The sequence below is a fragment of the Alnus glutinosa genome, chromosome 11 (genome assembly GCF_958979055.1).
Source record: "Alnus glutinosa chromosome 11, dhAlnGlut1.1, whole genome shotgun sequence".
Lineage (NCBI taxonomy): Eukaryota > Viridiplantae > Streptophyta > Magnoliopsida > Fagales > Betulaceae > Alnus > Alnus glutinosa.
The window spans coordinates 18,304,673-18,327,009 of NC_084896.1; the positions used below are offsets into that span (position 1 = coordinate 18,304,673).

Below are 22,337 nucleotides of genomic sequence, written 5' to 3' on the forward strand. Positions count from 1 at the left end.
GGATTTGATTTAGGTGCTGTAAAAGAAACTCCAACACATCTCTTGTAGTCTTTTCAAGAATTCATATTTAATTGTTTTTTCTTTTTTGCATGGAAAATGTGAAATAAACTCTGGACCTAGAGAATTTTTTGATACATTCAAGAATATGAACACGTCATTTGTAAATAAAAATGTGATGGGCATCCGACCTCAGCGGTGCCTATAGTTTTCTTTTTCTTACAGCACCTAAGTCAAATCCTTTCATCTCCTGAAGTTTTTTTTTTACAGCACCTAAACCAAATCTTATAAACAAAATTTCTCAGTCATGGTATAGGCGACATAGGGGCCTCGAGTGTAAAGCAAGAGCACTTGTTTGTTCTTCTCTCTCCTAGAAGACTATTTTATCTGCATTAGTACTGAGAAAATAATAATGATGAATCGATCACTGCTCAAGCATTTTAGTGTTCCAGCATGCATGATAAATTTTTGCCCACGTCTTGTAAATTTTGTGTTGTTTTAAATGGAAGTTTGATCCTTGACTAGAGAAACCATAGATACCAAGCAAGAAAGGGTGATTCTTGGAAAGCTGAGATCAATAGATGATTTTCCTGACATAGAAAGCATGTAAGCATCCAGCCGACCAACTGGCTGTAGTCTTTGACCTCAGGCAAGGCTTTATTTACTCTCAACCAAAGTAGGGAAAAAAAAAAAAATTCATTAGTTACCCCGAACAATATTTGTTGCTTATGCCGGTTAAACATCGTTCTATGGGTCATTTATGTGGGTATTTTTTTGTTTGATTTGGTGGCGGTGCTACATTTAAATGGATGGTTTATGATATATATTTCATATTTGGTTGATATTGAAATATTCTCTATTTACAAGTTAATTGTAATCAAATCTTAGGATTGCATTGGGATTTTATTACCATATTTGTATGTACTCACTACCTTATAAATATGGACTTTTGTATTGTAGACAATCAAGTCAATGAGCATAATGTAGCCCTATGAGCTATTCAGAGTAGTGAACGTAAGTGTCTAACACCGAAGCACCTATAATTCTGTCTATTTTCTCTATCTTTGCTTCTGTTAATTCCCATAATTTAGGTTCACCCAACATATTTCAACAATGATGTTTGACATTTTATTCCTGTGCGTAGTGGTAATTCTCTGGGAAATATTGGATTCGGATGTATCATTGCACCATTTGCAATATACTGAATGTTTTGTTAATGTAATGGAATTTATGAAACTGAAATGGAGAATTTCTGTAAATGATAAAAAATGAAATGGAGCTGTTTTTCACACGTGGCCCCTTTTCCCTTCATTTATAGATGCTTGTACTAGAATATTTTGAGAGCTATAGGACAACTTAGTACGACACCTAGCCTTATTTTAGAAGCTTTACATATCATATCACTCCTCATACTCTTAAGAAAATTACGTATCATTCCACATGTATTCATATATTCACTCCAACACCCTCCCTCAAACTAGACAATATATATAGAAACATAATTCTTACACAACAGTTGTGCAGCTGTTGTGCAAGTTTTAAGAGACATGGGTGGGTCTCACATGGTAAATTCCCATCACATGAGTTCCACGTTAGACCCACTCTATGTCTCTCGTCTCTTACACAACAGTTGCACAGCTGTTGTGCAATAGACATTTATGATATATATAATATAAGCCTAATATGAAACAAATAAATTTTAATTGGCCGTGCGAAAGGGACTTTGTAAATACATCAACAAGTTTACTTTTAGATTTCACAAAAGGCAGCTTGATTATCGCAATATAGAAGAATAGGTGTAGGAACTAGAAATCCAATTTCTTGAAGGAAATGTTGTAAGCATGTCAATTCACTAATTGTATGAGCCATAACCCTATATTTTGTCTCTGCACTTGATCGAGCAACTACTGTTTTTTTTTTTTTTTTTTGCTTTTCCAAGTTGCTAGGTTACCTCTCAAGAATGTACAATATTCAATAATAAATCTTCTGTTCGGAAGGGAATCTTGCCTAATCTACATTAGTAAATCTTTCTATAAAATATTTGAATTGACTTACTACACTGACTGCATAAGAAATATTTGACCTTGTGATAGTAAGATAATTCAATTTCCAATCAATTGCTTGTATTTGCTAGGATCACCAATCAACTCTCCGTCATCTTTCAAAAGTTTATGAATTGGGTACATATTGACATCAACGGGATGAGCACCCAAAAGTCAAGTATCTTCCAACAACTCTAGCACATATGAGATCTAGCAACTTTAATGCCTACAAAATATCAAAGTTTTCCCAGATCTTTGGTCTGAAACTTCTGCAAAAATTGTTTTAGTCTAGCAATTCCACCGGTCGTCCCCAGTCCGACATCTCTATGCAAATGGAATACGGAATGATCAGTCCGACATCGTAGAAGACCGAACTCCATTACCACATGTAACATACTTGATTGTTACTTAGGATATTTTTGGTAATTTTTTATAGAACAAACAAGGGATTGAATTGGATGATGTTGTATTGAAATTGAATGAATGGAAAAATACAAGATTGATCTAATTAGAGGTACGTCGGGCCTCCCATTATCACTAACCTAATCACTAAGCTATTCAAGAACGTATCAATTCGCATCTGCATTCTAATACAGGGAAATAGTCTTTTATACAATTTTCTTCAGCCCAAACTAACTAACTAAAATGTAACAGTCAGCCCAATTGCTCAGCCCAATTGAAGGCAGCCCATGTCCAACTACACATAGACCTGTTACACCACATCAGCTCGTGAAGATGATTGCTTAAGTCCATAGATCTTTGGTGCTTGCTCCAAAAGTACCTCTTCAAGATCACCACAAAGAAAAACTTTTTCTTTTTCTTTTTTTTTTTTTTATTTTTTTTTTTATTTTTTTTTATTTTTATATCTAGTTGATACAAAGTTCAGTCAAGATAAGTTGGTAAATCTGATACACAATTGATGAACACCCTAACCAGTCGACGAGCTCGCAAGACAATGGAATAGCCTCCATTTAAGGTAGGAGGAAAACCACAAGTTTTGATATATATATATATATATATATATATATATATATATATATATATATATATATATATATATATATATATATATATATATATATATATATTTTTTTTCCTCCTATTTTACTCAATTTAACCTGCGTCCCCTTTTATGTTGCAGTTAACACAGGCTGTGCTTATTTGGCTAAAGACAAAACAAGACAAATTGTTTCTAAACCGTATAGACGACAAAATAAAACTTAACTTATGCTCCGTTTGTTTCGACGTAAAATGATTTTCGTCGTAAAATAATTTCAACGAAATCATTTTTCAGAAAAAATGATTTTCTCGAAAACATTTTTCGGTGTTTGGCTCGCACGAAAAAATTACAAAATGCAAAAATCAGAGTTTAGCAAATGTCGCCAGAATCCGACAACGTCCAGTCGTCGTTGCTGGATTCCGGCGAGAAAGTTTGACCGGATTCCGGCTGGAAACTTTCGGATCCGGCCGTTTTGGCCACATCTGGCCGGAATCTTCCGGATTCCGCCCGATCAATGGTAGGATCCGGTCATATCCGGCCTTTTTGGCCAGATCCGACAAGAGCCGGCTGAATTCCGGCCAGATCCAGCCGGCTTGGCCGGAATCTGGTGGCCAGGATCCGGCTCCGGCAGGATACCAGCGACCAGATGTTGTCAGACTCCTGCGCCGGTTGGATTCCGACGATCGACAATTGCTAAATTCTGATAATCGGATATCAATCGTAAGTGTAAGAGCGAAGAGTTTCATTTCGGAAAACAATTTACGGTTTTAAAAATCGTAAATCGTTTTCTGAAAATTAAAGAAGCTTTTACGGTCAAACTGAAAACAATTTTCGTTGACCATTATTTTCGCCCTTAGCAAACACTGTAAAATGTCGAAATTATTTTCTACAAATCATTTTACGCCGAAACAAACGGAGCATTAGAAATTGTTTGGGTTTGTAATTATAAAACGTGTGATTTTAAAATAATGAATTTAAAATGTGCGATTTGAAAAAAAATAATTTTTAAAAACATAGTTAAGTGTTTGATAAAATCACAGTTTAACCTTTAAAATTGTAAGTTAGCCTTTAAAATTATGCGTTTAAAAAAAAAAAAAAAAAAAAAAAAAAAAAAAAAAAACCTCATTGCCTGCGATTTAAAAAAGCAGTTTTCTGCGTTTTCAAATCGTAATTTTTCAAAAATACAATTTTCAAACGATTCATTTTTTGCAATTTGGTTTAAAATCGCACTTTTTGTTTACGAAATCACAATCCTAAACACACCTAACTCTAGGAAGTATAATCGATTTTTTAATTGTAATTTCGAAATTTAAAAATTTAAAATGTCGATATGTGATATTTCAGACTTTTTAATTTCACCCATTTTTTGTAACAATATCCGCAATGCCCTCATTTCCTTAAAAAAAAAAAAAAAAAAAAAAAATACCTTGGACACTTCCAGCCATGGTTGTGGGTCACCAGAATTTTTCAATTTTTATTTGTTTTTTATTTATTTATTTTTAAATGTTTACTTTGTTTATTCTAAAAAAAATGGGAGTATTTTGGGCATTTAACAAAAAAATAGTGAAATTGAAAAGAGTTGAAACGTGGGATACCAATGATGCAAGTTTTTAAATTTTGAGGTTATGAAACCGCTTATAAGTGTATTCCTTTAAATCACTAGTGTGCTTTATTGGTTCTAACTTGAATGCTTCATGTTGAAGTTTGTGGAGAATTATGAAATATGGGAAAATTAGCGGAAGCAAGAGAGAGAAAAGAGAGAAAAAATTACGGATAGTTTGGTATGAGACATTTACTTCCATTACTTTGAATAGCCCTTAAGGCTATATTGTGTCTCATTAACTTGACTTGTTTATAATACATAGGTCATTATTTATAGTTGATAAGTTGACCTATACAAGGAAACTTAAATTGACTTATATAAAGAAACATAAATCAATTAGGTAAATATATTCAAAATATATTATAACATCCACCTCAAACTCAAGGTACAAAATTTTGAAAGTTTGAGTTTGTTAATACAAACAAGGGATTTTTTTTATTTTTTTTTTCGTCAATGACGGTGGCGGCGAAAGCCAAAAACGGGCTGTAGATGATGGCTGATAAATAGAGGCCAGTGGTGAAGACTGATGGTAGATGCTATTCGAGGAGACAGAGGCTGGCTAGTGGGTAGCCCACGACGACGACAGGTAGTAGCATTGGTGGCTTCGGAATGTGGGACCAACTTGGGCAAAACACAACTGGGCCGACTTGGTCCAAAATCCAAAGGGGTTGACTTGGGCCAAAATCCCAAAATGATTGACAACGGGCCAAAATCCAAAAAAGGGGCCTACAAAGGGCCCAAAACAAAAGGGGGCCGGCTTGGGCCAATAAACTAAAAGCAATGAGACCACTTGGGTGGTTATCGGAACGAAGCACCGAACCCGAATCGCGCGTGGTTTTCGTGATGTGGATCGCTTGCACCGAATATTAGTAGAAGCAAGAAAGAAAAAAGAGAAAGGAATTACAGGTGGTTCAGTATTAGACACTTACGTCCACCATTCTAAATAACCCTTATGGCTACATTGTGTCTCATTAACTTGACTTGTTTGCAATACATAGGTTCCTATTTATAGTTAATAAGTCGAGCTATACCAAGAAACCTAATCGACCTCTACTAGAAAACATAAATCAATAAGGTAAATATCATAATATATTCTAACTTCAAAATCTTAAAACAGAAAAAAAAAAAAAAATAGCAGAAGCTTTTCACGAGAATAAACGTCCAACCTGATTCACATGAACAAACATATAAACCAACATGTATTAAGACATTTTTTCCTAAAGTACCTCTAATGTCCAATTCTAGTTACTGTATTCTTCCGTTTTTTGGGCTTGGAAAGCACCCATCCGGACATGAAGCAACCTGTGACAGTAAGAACAAAACTTGTTGCTGCTCCAATTCCAAAAGGCAAACCAATGATTTTCGTCTTTTTCTCTCTGAATGAATGAGTAGGAGGCTGTTCAGGCTCACAAGTACACAGTGCACGACAGAGACCAATGTTTCCCACAAAGCATGTATCTGGGAAAGTATCGAACTGGACTGCTTTAGGGATTTCCCCACACAGCTGATTATACGATACGTTGAAAGCCGACAGGAAGCTAAGATTACCCATGGAAAGAGGTATTTCTCCTAATAGCTTATTGTGAGACAAGTCAATTACCTCTAAGCTTGACATCCCAGATAAATTATCTGGAATAGGTCCTGACAGATTATTATATTTCAGGATGAAGACATGGAGCCTTTTCAAATTCCCAAAACCTGGCCAGATTGGTCCTTGGAGCATGTTGTAACTAAGGTCTAAAGTTGGCCGAAAGGCAGAAATTTGCTTATACCTCATGCCTCGCCCACCTCCTTGTCTAAAAATGGAAAGATGAAAGCTTGAGACAGGCTCTTCAAGTGAGATATTCCCACTTATGAGGGTCTGTAGTAGGGTCAAGCTCCTTGGTATCTCACCTTTGAAAGAGTTATTTGATAAATCCAAGTAAAAAAGAGATTCAAACTTTCCAAACCAGGATGGAATGGTTCCACCCAAATGATTCCATGCTAAATCCAACAACTGCAAGTTATGGCAACTACTCAACCATTGTGGGATTGAACCTCTGAGTTTACAATTGCCAAGAACTAGACCCTTGAGGTTGTTGAATTGCAGATTCACATTATCAGGTATTTCTTCATCATGGAAGTTCAAAGAAAGGACCAGAATACTTAAGTTTCTACAGTGTTGCAGAATCCCAAGAGTTGATGATATATTAACAAGGCTGGTGTTTGACAATGAGAGATATGTTAGGGCTTGAAGATTCTTGAAATCATTGGGAAGTTCACTATTAAGGTTGTTGCGAGCAAGATTAAGTACAGTCAGTCTTTGACAGAAGGATAGACTATCAGGAATTGGACCGTGGAACAGAATAGACCCAAGATCCAGGGATACAAGATTTTTCATTGCAGAACAGTTGAGGTTGATGGAGCCACTTAGAGAATTGTTGTTCAAATATAGGATTTGAAGTGATGGAGAGTTCACCAACGAAGTAGGCAAACGGCCAGTAAATAGATTTGTATTGGCCGAGAAATGCTCAAGCTTTGTAAGGCTCCCAAAAACATCTGGAAGATCTCCAGAAAACATATTAGAGGAGATATCCAGTTTCACAAGGTTAGAGAGGTTACCAAATCCATTATTCAGCAGCCCAGAGATCCAATTATCTTGAAGATGCAGTTGTCTCATATTTTGCAACTGGAAGATGCTCTCGGGCAAACTCCCTGATAAACTATTTTTATCAAAGGAGAGATATTGCAGGGAGGTACAATTTGCCAAATCCTTTGGAAATTCTCCAGAAAAATGGTTATTAGAGAAATTAAGCACTCGAATACCCGTAGATGTTCTACACATACCTCTATTGATTGAACCGGTAAAATCATTGTTGCTTACGTCTATGACCTCTAAGTTCTGCAATTTAAACAACTCAGCAGGGAGGGAACCACTGAGAAAATTATACGACAGGTTTAGGACTCTCAAGTGATACAATTCTGCCAAGGATCCACAGATCTTACCTGTAAGCCGTTTGCTGCCAAGTTCCAAGCCAACTACTCTTGTGCCAGAAACAGTTGAACTATCACAAATGACACCAGTCCAACTGCAGCAATCAGGAGAGGCTGTCTTGTTCCACGTCCCAGCAATCTCCGAATCAACACAATTGTAGAAACCAGTCAAGGCCCTCAAGTCTATTGAATTGCAAGTCAGTTCCTCAGATTTCAGGAGCCAAGGCTCGAAACTGAGAGCCAATACAGCAAACAAGAACAAACAAAAACCTCGGAAGCCCATTACAGAAGAGGGATGCGAGAAGAGACGCAAAAGTAACATGCAATATATGCAATTCTAGCAAGAGGGTTCAATTTTTTCCCTCTCTCTTTCTCTCTCTTATTGAGACAAGGGCTAGCCACCATCCCAATGTGAATGCTCTAAGTGCCTGACTTTGAAAATTTTCAATTAACCACCCCCTTGACAATGTGGTTTAGCTTAATTTTCGAGCACCTCATTTTTCTTAACTTAGACTCGGAACAAGGAAAGACCGACTGAAGTGAAGACTAAGCAACATGTTCCCTCCATTTCTCTTGAACATGTTGTCTCTTACCGATGGAGTTTTGAGACTTTCTCCCATGCACCTATCATAGGCCTCTTGACTCCCTCCTTGTAATCCCTCTCTTGTGTATTGATTAGAAAAGAAAAGAAAAAAAGCTCTTGACTTGGGAAACATTTACTTGCAATTGTTAATTATTTATTACTTGTCGATAATCAAATCCTGAAATGGATCGGTGAACAATAATATGACTATATTTTAACGTTTGCCCACAAATAGTGAGCATGGATTATGGCCGAACAGATCGTTAGATCTAATTGTCTTGTCTGCTCCATAAATGGTTCCACCGTTTGCAATCTCCAATGAGAAATGCTACACATCATCCCCTTGTCCTCTTTTTGTCCTCCCAAAATTGATGTGGCTCTTAAAATCATCATTGGATCAAAATCCAAGAATGATATATCAAAAATTCAATGGTGATTTTAAGAGCCACATCAATTTTGGGAGGACAAAAAGAGGACAAGAGGATGATGTGTAGCATTATTCAAAAAGTAAACATTTAGCTTACTGTCCCTACAAACAAATTTTCTTTACATTTTCTTTACAATGTTTTCTTTACATTTTCTGGACATAAAACCCACAAATAAATATAAGAGAAATCTAACTTATCAAAAAAGAAAAAAAAAAAAAAATGTATAAAAAGAAAACTTACTCAGTGTGGGAGACGTCGTAGAAGATTGAACAGAGATAAGAGATTTGCAATTTGATTTTCTGGGGAAAGTAATGAGAAAATGTAAGAAACAGAGTAAAGAGAGTTTTAGAGGATGTTTAGTTTTAAATCCAGTAACACGAAGAAATCAAAACGCACAAAATCTAACGTTTAAAAAAAGAAAATAATGAAAACGTTTGGAAAAAATTGAATAAAGAAATCAAAACGGATGAAAAGAAACAGTTCGAAAACGAACGTGGAATGTGGCAAGGCACTAAAAGAAATGGTCCATTTAGATGTTGAATCTGAATATTATTCAAATATATTACGCGAATTACGAAGTTTGACTTTGTGAGATAAAATTTAAAAAAATTTGAAATTTTTTGAAAAAATTGAATAAAATATAATTTGTTTTTGAAAAAGATTGAATATTATTCAAAACAAACACACCAGCATCTACAGTAAGAGAGGCATCACCGTCAACGTTTCAAATGAAGAAAATCAATTGCTGAATCTCACCAATTAATGGGTTAATTAAAGGACTAGTTCAGTTTTTATAATGACCGGTTCATGCAACGTGTCCATAATTTTGGCTTTCTTTAAGGCAAAACTCAGCTTTTATATATACTAGCTCGTAACCCGTGTTATGCGCGGGATTCTTCCATATAATTTAGTTTCATAATAATAATAATAATAAAATTGAAAGAAGAGAAGCATAGAAAATATAAATAAACAAATGAAAACTGAAAAACACTAATATAATATAATAGGGACAAAAATTTGTACAACTCACATTTAAAAAAGACACGTATCCTTTAAACATGTGAGAAACACATGTTTTTTTTATTAATGCTATTTAAATAACATATGCAACATATGTTTCTCACATGCCAAATGACACATGTCAATCTTATATGTGGATTGTAAGAAATTTCCTACAAACCGGTTTGTAGGAAATTTTTGTCCATATATTAGTGTTATCTTTTTTGTATTACACAAAGTAATAAAAAACTACTCAATAAACATAATACGCTAAAAAATCATCATACCCCATACAAAAAAAATCATAAGAAACTCTTTCTCACCATCATTTTCTTGAATTTAGTGTAAAATTTACAAAAGATAAAATAAGCAATTTGAATGAAAAATAATATATTAATTACATAAAAAAAATAAAAAATAAAATAAAAAAGAAAAAAGAAAAAAAGAAGAACAGAGGAAATGAAATAAGAGAACCATAGAAAATATAGACAAAAAATAAAAAATAAAAAATACTAATAAAATAAATTAGAGTTTTCTTTTCCAAATACTTTTCTGGTTCATATGAGACTTTAAAAATCAATATTGTCTATCAATTAAGCACGTTAACACTGTGCATTATATAGGGAAAAAAAAAAATCAATGAACAATGTAAATTAAAAAATTGTCATACCTCGTACTCAAAACAACAATTAATGTAAACTCTCTCTCTCTCCATGGTTTCCTTGAATTCAATGTAAAATTTAGAAAAGGAAAAAGAAGAAAAAAAAAATAATATATATATATATATATATATATATATATATATATATATATATATATATATATATATATATATATATATATATATATATATATATATATTTGGAAATAGGGACAAAAAAAAAATGTAAATAAAGAACAAAATCATAGAAAATAAAGTAAAAAAAAAAAAAAGTAAAATGATAACCACTAATATAATAGAAAATAACTATTTTTTATATACTTTTTCCAGTTCCAAAGAAATTTGTAGGTATAGGAAGAAACTACGGTTAGATAGATATTTTTTAATTCGACCATCATTCTTATATATAGCGTAAAAGAAAATACTTTTCCAACAAAAAAAAAATAATAATATAAATTATCAATGCAAAAATAAGGATAGAAAATCAAATCAGAAAAACAGAAGCACATAAAATAAATACAAACATATTATTTACAAATCTCGTGAAAGAAAGAAAGAAAGGGACCCGAGGTAATAACGCCATAAAACATTCTTAGGTGTAATTTTGTCAATTCATATGGCAATGATGCGTTTTTTTTATCCAAATTAACACTTGATTTTCACGGAGGGTAGATATTGAAACTCAAATTTTGAATCAGAGATGGATTGCAAAAATTTAAAGTTTTGAAAGGGATTGTAAATAGGGTGATAGTTTTGAGAGATGACACTTTTTTCTTGTCCCTTGATCAATGATAAAATTAGATCAAAGACGATAAAAAGTATAGTAGATGGTAAGTTTAGAGTTGAAAGCAGTTTTGTTGCTGGTTTACTACTCTAAGCTATCACTCTGAGATGTGTGCGGGTATTTGGTTAGATATTGGCTGCTACTTAAACAGGCTTAGCAAATTGCATCTTAGATTTGTTTTAGTTCCATTTCAGTTTTCTACCTTTGAAATTGAGTTAGGGCTGAATTTTCAAGGCACTAGCTTGCTAGGGGTAACTTCTTGATGGGTCTTACCTCAAGTTCAGGATGGCGGGATAATACTAAATTGTGGAAGTGCCAATTTATCTTCTTATCTGCCTCAAGGAAATAGTAAGTTTCGGCAAATTTTTTTAGTATCAAATAATATGAGCATCCATGTTCTTTTAAGCAATAAAATGCTCCATCTTTGAGAACTGATCCGCAACCATCGTGAGAGGGAATGGATTCGAAGTAGGAAGTAGAAAAAATATAAGTATATAGTTCCATTGGGTGGAAAGACCAGGAATGCTTATGTATAGCCAGCACAAATACACATTTTTACAGAATTGAGCCGTCTCCATGTGCTTTGCGGCATCTTATTTGAAGCTTGGCCATAAATAGTGTTCAGGTGACAAAGTGTAAACTTATATTTCAAATAAAATGGCCAACACCTTGTTTTATCTCTTCCTAAAAAATGGTAATCTTAAGCGCGCTTAGTTCACTTTATTGTCCAACATGAATATTAGGCATAATAGGCCAAACATACTAGTCCTCAGCTGACGATCTCTCAAGAGAATTTAACTTAACATCTCTGCATGCACATAGGCAATGAAAGCAGCGTGTTTGCTTGAAGGATATGAAAACCTATTTGGTATCCCAGCCTTCTCAAAGTGGTGGTGTTGTAGGAAGCTAAATCCATGGCATGCCTTTGATTGAACTTCTGACGGCTATTGATGTATATAAAAGCCTTCTTACAATGCAGAACATTTTTTGTTCTCCTTCACCTAGTGGTAACTCCATCTTAATTGCTTGCACAATAGCACGAAATTCAACATGATATCTAGAAGAAATAAGTCAGGCATTATTGATTTTTGTTATCGGAAACCGTAGCTCGACCTTCTTTGCTATGGAGAATTCCTGTCTGTCCAGAAAGTATCATACTATACTTTTAACACCTTCCAAAGTCTGCCAATTCTAGTACGGTCACTCCTTTAATCTTCTTTGCTAGTTGAATCCTGTATTCTGAAAACTGGTCTATAAGTAGTATACAAATCTACAAATGGGAACATTAAATGTGAAATCATGGATCTGATGCCTGTTCACTTTTTATTAAATCTGCCGTCTACTTATTCCACATTAGGTTAATGCAATCTAATTTTCTCTTGGTTGTAGTTTGCTCGTGAATATTGATTTAGGTGGTAAAAGGAAGAGATGAGATTTGATAGGTCTTCGATTCAAATTTTATCATATATGTATATATATATATATGATAAAAATTGGAGTTACATTCTCATCTTATTTGGGGTAGAGTGGGTGATGCTACGAACGGTGTTGGAGTTGTTGACTAGTTGGGGTGCGTCGGTTGGGTATGGTCGTGCTAAAGCAGCTAGGCGGTTAGCTCCATTGTGTTTATTGTGATGTATTTGACGGGAACGGAATGCGTGGCTCTTTGAAGATGTAGAGACATCAATGGTGGAGCTACGGAAGCTTTTGCTTAATATGTTATATATTTGGATAGCTCTCCATCATTGCTCGAATGATTTTACTTTTGTAGACTTTTTAAATTTATTCTCATCTTGTCCCATAAGGGTTGCGTCCCTCTACGCTTTTAATGAACTGAATTACAATTACTTATTAAAATATATATACACACACACATATTAGTAAAATCAAGATGCTAGATCAAATTTACCTTACGGACATTGGAATCTCTACCGGGTCCTTTTTCTCAATCTAGTGATTTATTTTCAACAATAGTTACTTCAGAATCTATGTTTTTGTGTTAGAGACAGAACGAGTTCATTGTTTTTCAAAGTTGCAGGTACATTCACTTTGTAAAAGGATACTTCAGACCGGTCCTAACAAAGGAAGCTGAAAAAGTTATTTCAAGCTATTATCAACTCCAAAGAAAATCCGCAACTGATAATGCAGGTTCGACTTTAAATAAATCTTCCCTGCTGAGTCAGCCTTTTAATTGTTGCATCTCTTTAGGTTTTGCGATTCTTTAATGCAGCTAGGACAACCGTTCGCATGCTGGAGAGTTTGATACGCCTAGCTCAAGGTACATTACCTTCCATCTGGAAGAATTATACTATCTCAACTTCCTTTCTTTGTCCCTTACAAGTTTCACTCTACATTGAATCATGTTGCAGCACATGCAAGACTGATGTTCCGAAATGAGGTGACACGACTAGATGCCATCACAGCCATTTTGTGTATTGAATCATCCATGACTACCTCAGCTATAGTGGACAGTGTTGGAAATGCCCTGCACTCCAATTTTGCTGAAAACCCTGATCAAGAATGTATCCTTTCCATTTATCTCTCTGTGCATAATCAGGCATATAGTCATGCATGCACCAATTCTCAACAAATTTGCATGCCTGTAAACATGAAGACGTACACAAGTACATGCTTGCAAACATGCCAATGAAAAAGGGAGTTGCTAGTGTCTCATTTGTGTTAATCCACGAAAGACAATTAACAATTGTTTCTGAAACAAATATTTAGTCCAGTATGTGGTGAACTAATGCTTTTGACTGTCTTGACCAGTGATATCTGTTAGATGGTGTTTGGTCTCTGGTCTGTTCTCTCTCTTCTTTTTTTTTGTTCTTAGAAAGAAAAATCCTTACTTCAACTGATCTTGGACAAGGAAATTTCTTCTGGATAGAAAAAAAGCTTTACTTTGAAGTAATTTGTTCAGGGTGCCAAGCTCATATTTTACAAAATTAATTCAATCACAATTTTAGGATGTAAACAAGGATTTGATTTAGGTGCTGTAAAAGAAACTACAACACATCTCTTGTAGTCTTTTCAAGAATTCATATTTAATTATTTTTTCTTTTTTGCATGGAAAACGTGAAATAAACTCTGGACCTAGAGATTTTTTTGAAACATTCGAGAATATGAACGCGTCATTTGTAAATAAAAATGTGATGGGAATCTGACCTCAGCGGTGCCTATAGTTTTCTTTTTCTTACAATACCTAAGTCAAATCCTTTCATCTCCAGAAGTTTTTTTTTATAGCACCTAAACCAAATCCTATAAACAAAATTTCTCAATCATGGTATAGGCGACATAGGGGCCTCGAGTGTAAAGCAAGAGCACTTGTTTGTTCTTCTCTCTCCTAGAAGACTATTTTATCTGCATTAGTACTTAGAAAATAATAATGATGAATCGATCACTGCTCAAGCATTTTAGAGTTCCAGCATGCATGATAAATTTTTGCCCATGTCTTGTAAATTTTGTGTTGTTTTAAATGGAAGTTTGATCCTTGACTAGAGACACCATAGATACCAAGCAAGAAAGGGTGATTCTTGGAAAGCTCAGATCAATAGACGATTTTCCTGACATAAAAAGCATGTAGGCATCCAGCTGACCAACTGGCTGTAGTCGATGACCTCAGGCAAGGCTTTATTTACTCTTAACCAAAAGTAGGGAAAAAAAAATTTCATTAGTTACCCCCAACAATATTTGTTGCTTATGCCGGTTAAATGTCGTTCTATGGGTCATTTATGTGGGTATTTTTGTCTGATTTGGTGACGGTGCTACATTTAAATGGATGGTTTATGATGTATATTTCATATTTGGTTGATATTGAAATATTCTCTATTTACAAGTTAATTGTAATCAAATCTTAGGATTGCATTGGGATTTGATTACCATATTTGTATGTACTCACTACCTTATAAATAGAGACCCTTGTATTGTAGACAATCAAGTCAATGAGCATAATGTAGCCCTAGGAGCTATTCAAAGTAGTGAACGTAAGTGTCTAACACCGAAGCACCCATAATTCTGTCTATTTTCTCTATCTTTGCTTCTGCTAATTCCCATAATTTAGGTTCACCCAACGTATTTCAACAATGATGTTTGACATTTTATTCTTGTGCGTCGTGGTAATCCTCTGGGATATATTGGATTCAGATGTATCATTGCACCATTTGCAATATATTGAATGCTTTGTTAATGTAATGGGATTTATGAAACTAAAATGGAGAATTTATTTAAATGATGAAAAATGAAATGGAGCTGTTTTTCACATATGGCCCCTTTTCCCTTCATTTATAGATGCTTGTACTAGAATATTCTAAGAGCTATAGGACAACTTAGTAGGACACCTAGCCTTCTTTTAGAAGGTTTACATATCATGTCACTCCTCATACTCTAAGGAAATTATGTATCATTCCACACGCCTTCATATATTCACTCCAACACCCTCCCTCAAACTAGAGAATCATATATATATATATAAGCAGAGTTCTTCCTTAGAATGGAATAGTGACACGTGATATGAACCGATCTATTTAATATATGTTAGAGAGACAAACTTTAAAACAAATAATGTATTACATTAACTACCCATAATTGACACTTATAGGTATTGCATGCATTAATTCTAAAGAAACCGTACAAGTAAGTTGAAAAGTCATATTACACTCTTAGATTGGTTATCATATATATATATAAGCCGAGTTTTTCCTTAGAATGACATAAAATAGTGACACGTGGCATGAACCTGTCTATTTAATATATGTTAGAGAGACAAACTTTAAAACTAATAATGTATTACATTAATTACCAATAATTGACACATATAGGTATTGCATGAATTAATTCTAAAGAAACCGTACAAGTAAGTTGAAAAGTCATATTACTCTCTTAGATTGGTTATCATATCATATCATATATCATATATATATATAAAAGCCGAGTTTTTCCTTAGAATGGCATAGAATAGTGACACGTGGCATGAACCCATACTTTTTATTGACTAAACCGGTCATTTAAATATTGAACCGATCTTTTAAATAAAATTGAACCGGTCTATTTAATCTCTCCTTCTCTCTCCATTAATGATACAAGTAGCCTCTCTCTCTCTCTCTCTCTCTCAATTAATGATATAAGTATGACTCTTTGGTATTTTTATATTTTTGGTTGAAATCTAAATATGTTTCCATTTTGTTTGTGAAATTTATGATTGAACAATTCTTCATTTGAATGTTTATGAGATTTTTTTTGTTCATTTAATTTATATGAATTAAACTAAAAATAAGGGTCTTATGTATTAATTCATTTAAATGTTTTATGAGATATTTGTTTTTCTTTTATGTGATTTTTACGATTTTCACTTATTTTTTTGTAAGTGTTATTCTACTTTTGAAAGTCAAAAAATGCAAAATTTTATTTGATTATTGTGCACAAAAGGAATATAAATGCTTTTAAAACACTAAAGAGTTAATTAGGCATTAAATTTGAATTTTTTTTTTTTTAATGTTCAAAATTATATGGATTTGAAATTTGTGATTGAACAATTCTTCATTTGAATGTTTATGAGATTTTTTTTTTTTTGTTCATTTGCTTTTTCGAATGTTTAGAATTATATAGGATTGGAATATAATAGGTATCACACCAACATTAAAAAGAATTCCTACTAATTTTCTATTTTATATTTTGATAATCAAAATCGTGGTTTTCTTCTTGCTATTTTTTTTTTCATACTTATTTTCATTCTAAACTACACCTATGTGAACAAATATTTTAACATGTTTTAATTTATATGAATTAAACTAAAATTAAGGGCCTTATATATTAATTCATTTAAATGTTTTATGAGATGATTGTTTTTCTTTTATGTGATTTTTACAATTTTCACTTATTTTTTGTAAGTGTTATTCTGTTTTTGAAAGTCAAAAAATGCAAAATTTTATTTGATTATTGTACACAAAAGGAATATAAATGCTTTTATGAGATGATTGTGTATTTCAAGTAAATAAATGGTGCATTTAATATGACTAATTAACTATCTTATATTGAATAAAAAATGAATAGAAACGTCAAATTTTTTTTGTCATTAAATCCTTACTAATTTCTACATCTTTCTCTTCCTTTAAGTAAAACTGGAAAAAAAAAAAAAAAAGAAAAAAAAAAGTAAAATTGAACTACTCCATGTATTTCAAGTGAAATAAACGGTGCGTTTAATATTCCTAATCAAATCTCTTCCATTGAATAGAAACATTTAATTTTGTTGTCATTAAATTCTCACTAATTTCTACCTCTCTCTCCCTCTCTCTCTTCCTTTAAGTAAAATCTTTTACTCCAATACTGCTTCCCCTCCTATTAAATGTCTGTTACAAACTAAACCTCAAAGAGTCAAATGTCAGTTTTTTTTTCTTTGGAAAATGTCAAAAGTCACTCCAATATCTATCTCTTTCTCAAATAAATATATAGAGAAGTAATGGTTTGTGGTTATGCAAAACTGCAATGTTGTTTACATTACCAGAGAGTGGTGCTCAAAGCAAAGAGAGGAAAAAAAAAAAAAAAAAAAAAAAGAAAGTAAAATTGAACTGCTCCATATATTTCAAGTGAAATAAACGGTGCGTTTAATATTCCTAATCAAATCTCTTCCATTGAATAGAAAATGAATAGAAACATTTAATTTTATTGTCATTAAATTCTCACTAATTTCTACCTCTCTCTCTCTTCCTTCAAGTAAAATCTTTTACTTCAATACTGCTTCCTCTCCCATTAAATGTCCGTTACAAACTAAACCTCAAAGAGTCAAATGTCAGTTTTTTTTTTCTTTGGGAAATGTCAAAGGTCACTCCAATATCTCTCGCTTTCTCAAATAAATATATGGAGAAGTAATAGTTTGTGGCTATGCAAAACTGCAATGTTGTTTAAATTACCGAAGAGTGGTGCTCAAAGCAAAGAGAGCGAAGTTTTTGCTATTGTTGGAACCTTTTTGTTTGTAATACTGCTATAGCCTTTTTTTTTTTTTTAGTTTGCCTTTCAAGTTTGTCGGGGCTGTGTTCAATAAAATTGTAAATAATATGTTTGTATTTATTTTATGTGCTTCTGTTTTTCTGATTTGATTTTCTATCCTTATTTTTGCATTGATAATTTATATTATTTTTTTTTTTTTGTTGGAAAAGTATTTTCTTTTACGTTATATATAAGAATGATGGTCGAATTAAAAAATATCTATCTAACCGTAGTTTCTTCCTATACCTACAAATTTCTTTGGAACTGGAAAAAGTATATAAAAAAATAGTTATTTTCTATTATATTAGTGGTTATCATTTTACATTTTTTTTTTTTACTTTATTTTCTATGATTTTGTTCTTTCTTTACATTTTTTTTTGTCCCTATTTCCTAATTTATATTATTTTTTTGTTCAAATTGCTTTTTCTTTTTTCTTTTTTTTCTAAATTTTACATTGAATTCAAGGAAACCATGGAGAGAGAAAGTTTACATTTATTGTTGTTTTGAGTACGAGGTATGACGATTTTTTAATTTACATTATTCATTGATTTTTTTTTTTCCATGTATAATGCACATTGTTAACGTGCTTAATTGATAGACAATATTGATTTTCAAGGTTTCATATGAACCAGAAAAATATATGGAAAAGAAAACTTTAATTTATTCTATTATTATTTTTCATTTTTCATTTTTTTTGTCTATATTTTCTATGGTTCTCTTATTTCATTTCCTCTCTTCTTCTTCTTCTTCTTTTATTTTTTTTATGTAATTAATATATTATTTTTCATTCAAATTGCTTATTTTATCTTTTGTAAATTTTACATTAAATTCAAGAAAATGATAGTGCGAAAGAGTTTCCTATGGTTGTTTTTTGTACGGGGTATGATGATTTTTTAGCGTATTATGTTTATTGAGTAGTTTTTTATTACTTTGTGTAATACAAAAAAGATAACACTATTATATGAACAGAAATTTCCTACAAACCGGTTTGTAGGAAATTTTTTACGATCCACTTATAAGATTGACATATGTCATTTGGCATGTGAGAAACATATGTTATTTAAATAGAATGTACGAAAAAAAATAGCATCAATAAAAAAACATGTGCTTCTCACATGTTTAAAGAATACGTGTATTTTTAAAATGTGAGTTGTAGAAAATTTCTTATAAGAAATTTTTGTCCCTATTATATTATATTAGTGTTTTTCAGTTTTCATTTTTTTATCTATATTTTCTATGCCTCTCTTCTTCCATTTTTTTTTTATTATTATTATGAAACTAAATTATATAGAAGAATCCCGCGCATAGCACGGGTTACGAGCTAGTATATATATAAAAACCGAGTTTTTCCTTAGAATGTCATAGAATGGTGACACGTAGCATGAACTGGTCTATTTAATATAACACGCATTTTTTAACCTATAATAATAAAAGGTACGATGAAGAAGTATTTAAATTTTGAAATTAAATTATGATGAAGACTTCCACGCATAGCATGGGTTATGAGCTAGTATATATAATATAAGCCTAGTATGGAACAAATAAATTTTAATTGGCTATGCGAAAGGGACTTTGTAAATACATCAGCAAGTTGATCTTTAGATTTCATAAAAGGCAGCTTGATTATCGCAATATAGAAGAATAGGTGAATAGGTGTAGGAACAAGAAATCCAATTTCTTGAAGGAAATGTTCTAACCATGTCAATTCACTAATTGTATGAGCTATAGCCCTATATTTTTATCTCTGCACTAGATAGAGCAATCACTGTTTTTTCTTGCTTTCCAAGTCACAAGGTTACCTTTCAGGAATGTACAATTTCAAATAATAAATCTTTTGTTTGGGAGGGAATTTTGCCTAATCGGCATTAGTAAATCTTTCTATAAAATACCATGACCTTTGAATATTTTTAGATATTGCATTATAAGAATCATAGCATTCCAATGTGAAGTTCGAGGTGCCTCGGCCCTCCATGAATTGACTTACTACACTAACTGCATAAGAAATATTTGACCTTGTGATAGTAAGATAATTCAATTTCCAATCAATTGCTTGTATTTGCTAGGATCACCAATCAACTCTTCATCATCTTTCAAAAATTTCTGAATTGGGTCCATATTGACATCAACAGGATGAGCACCCAAAGTCATGTATCTTCCAACAAGTCTAGCACATATGAGATCTAGCAACTTTAATGCCTACGAAATATCAAAGTTTTCCCAGATCTTTGGTCTGAAACTTCTCCTCTAAAAAATTGTTTTAGTCTAGCAATTCCACCGGTCGTCCCCAGTCCGACATCTATATGCAAATGGAATACGGAATGATCAGTCCGACGTCAAAGAAGACTGAACTCTATTACCACATGTAACAAACCTAATTGTTACTTGGGATGTTTTTGGTGATTTTTTATAGAACAAACAAGGGATTGAAATGAATGATGTTGTATTGAAATTGAATGAATGGAAAAATCCAAGATTGATCTGATCGATTTGAGGTAGATCGGGCCTCCCATTATCACTAACCTAATCGCTAAGCTATTCAAGAACATATCAATTTGCATCCGTATTCTATTACAGGGAAGCAGTCTTTTATACAATTCTCCTCAGCCCAAACTAACTAACTAAATTGTAACAGTCAGCTCAATTGCAGTAATCAATCCAACTACTGGCAGCCCATGTCCAACTACACATAGACCTGTTACACCACATCAGCTCGTGAAGATGATTGCTTAAGTCCATAGATCTTTGGTGCTTGCTCCAAAAATACCTCTTCAAGATCACCACAAAGAAAAACATTTTTTTTTTTTTATATCTAGTTGATACAAAGTTCAATCAAGATAAGTTGGTAAATCTGATACCCAATTGATGAACACCCTAACCTGTTGACGAGCTTGCAAGACAATGGAATAGCCTCCATTTAGGGTAGGGGGAAAACCACCAGTTTTGATAATTTGTTTTTCTCTTATTTTACTCAATTTAACCTGCGTCCCTTTTTATGTTCCAATTAACACAGGCTGTGCTTATTTGGCTAAAGACAGAGCAGGACAAATTGTTTATAAAGTCTAAAAAATAAAACTTCACTTAGGGTATGTTTGTGTTTGCAATTATAAAAAGTGCGATTTAAAAATAACGATTTAAAAATGTGCAATTTGAAAAAAATGATTTTTAAAAACATAGTTAAGCGTTTGGCAAAATCACAGTTTGGCCTTTAAAATTGTAGGTTAGCCTTTAAAATTATGCATTTTTTTTTTTAAAAAAAAAAACCTCATTACCTGTGATTTGAAAAGATAGATTTCTGCGTTTTCAAATCGCAATTTTTTAAAAACGCAATCCCAAACGATTCATTTTTTTTTTATTTGGTTTAAAATCACATTTTTTGTCTACGAAATCGCAATCCCAAACGCACCCTTACTCTAAGAAGTATAATCAATTTTTTAATTGTAATTTCAAAATTTAAAAATTTACAATGTCAGTATGTGATATTTTTGACTTTTTAATTTCACCCATTTTTTTGTAACAATATTCGCAATGCTCCCATTTCTTTTAGAAAAAACAAAGTGAAAATTCAAAAATAAAAAATAAAAAATGCCTTGGACACTGCCAGCCTGGCCCAGCAATGGTTGTGGGACACCAGAATTTTTCAATTTTTTTTTTTAAATGTTTACTTTGTTTATTCTAAAAAAAAAACGGGTGGTTCGGTACGAGACACTTACGTCCATCACTCTGAATAGCCCTTAAGGTTATATTGTGTCTCATTAACTTGACTTGTTTACAATACATAGGTCCTTATTTATAGCTGATAAGTTGATCTATACTAGGACACTTAAATCGACTTATATAAAGAAACATAAAACGACCTATACTAGGAAACATAAATCAATAAGGTAAATATATTTAAAATATATTCTAATATCCCCCTCAAATTCAAGGTAGAAAATTTTGAAAGCTTGAGTTTGGTAATACAAACAAGGGATTTTTTATTTTTTTTTGCGATGACAGTGGCGGTGAAAGCCAAAAAGGGGCTGTAGATGATGGCTGATAAACAGATGCTAGTGGTGAAGACTGATGGTGGATGCTACCGGAGGAGACAGAGGTTGGCCAGTGGGCAACCTGCGACGGCGGCAGGTGGTAGCATTGGTGGCTTCGGAATGCGGGACCGACTTGGGCAAAAAACACAACTGGGCCGACTTGGTCCAAAATCCAAAGGGGTTGACTTGGGCCAAAATCCCAAAACGACTGAAATGGGCCAAAATCCAAAAAGGGTCTACAATGGGCCCAAAACAAAAGGG

At 32.9% G+C, this 22,337-nt stretch overlaps 2 protein-coding genes across 6 annotated transcripts in view; one reads left to right on the forward strand and one right to left on the reverse strand.

The window, feature by feature from the left end:
* LOC133882577 (probable DNA helicase MCM9) overlaps window positions 1–14,931 on the forward strand; it is a 36,458-nt gene extending 21,527 nt beyond the window's left edge. The window contains exons 17-20 of one of the 5 annotated variants that reach the window (XM_062321781.1): window positions 13,109–13,218; window positions 13,301–13,348; window positions 13,440–13,592; window positions 14,580–14,931. In XM_062321781.1, the coding sequence (XP_062177765.1) occupies window positions 13,109–13,218; window positions 13,301–13,348; window positions 13,440–13,592; window positions 14,580–14,653 (385 nt within the window). In that variant the 3' untranslated portion in view covers window positions 14,654–14,931. Of the gene's footprint in view, window positions 1–533; window positions 823–13,108; window positions 13,219–13,300; window positions 13,349–13,439; window positions 13,593–14,579 lie in introns of those variants that run through there. The other 4 variants (XM_062321783.1, XM_062321782.1, XM_062321779.1 and 1 more) reach the window with 4 other exon arrangements.
* Window positions 5,794–7,898, reverse strand: LOC133882706 (phytosulfokine receptor 1-like). Its single transcript, XM_062321921.1, has one exon. The coding sequence runs from the start codon at window positions 7,896–7,898 to the stop codon at window positions 5,871–5,873; it is 2,028 nt and encodes a 675-aa protein (XP_062177905.1). The 3' UTR covers window positions 5,794–5,870.
* Window positions 14,932–22,337: the final 7,406 nt, after the last annotated feature.

Bases quoted from the DNA above. Each gene is read 5' to 3' on its own strand.
- LOC133882706 (XM_062321921.1), bottom strand. From the start codon at position 7,898: ATGGGCTTCCGAGGTTTTTGTTTGTTCTTGTTTGCTGTATTGGCTCTC.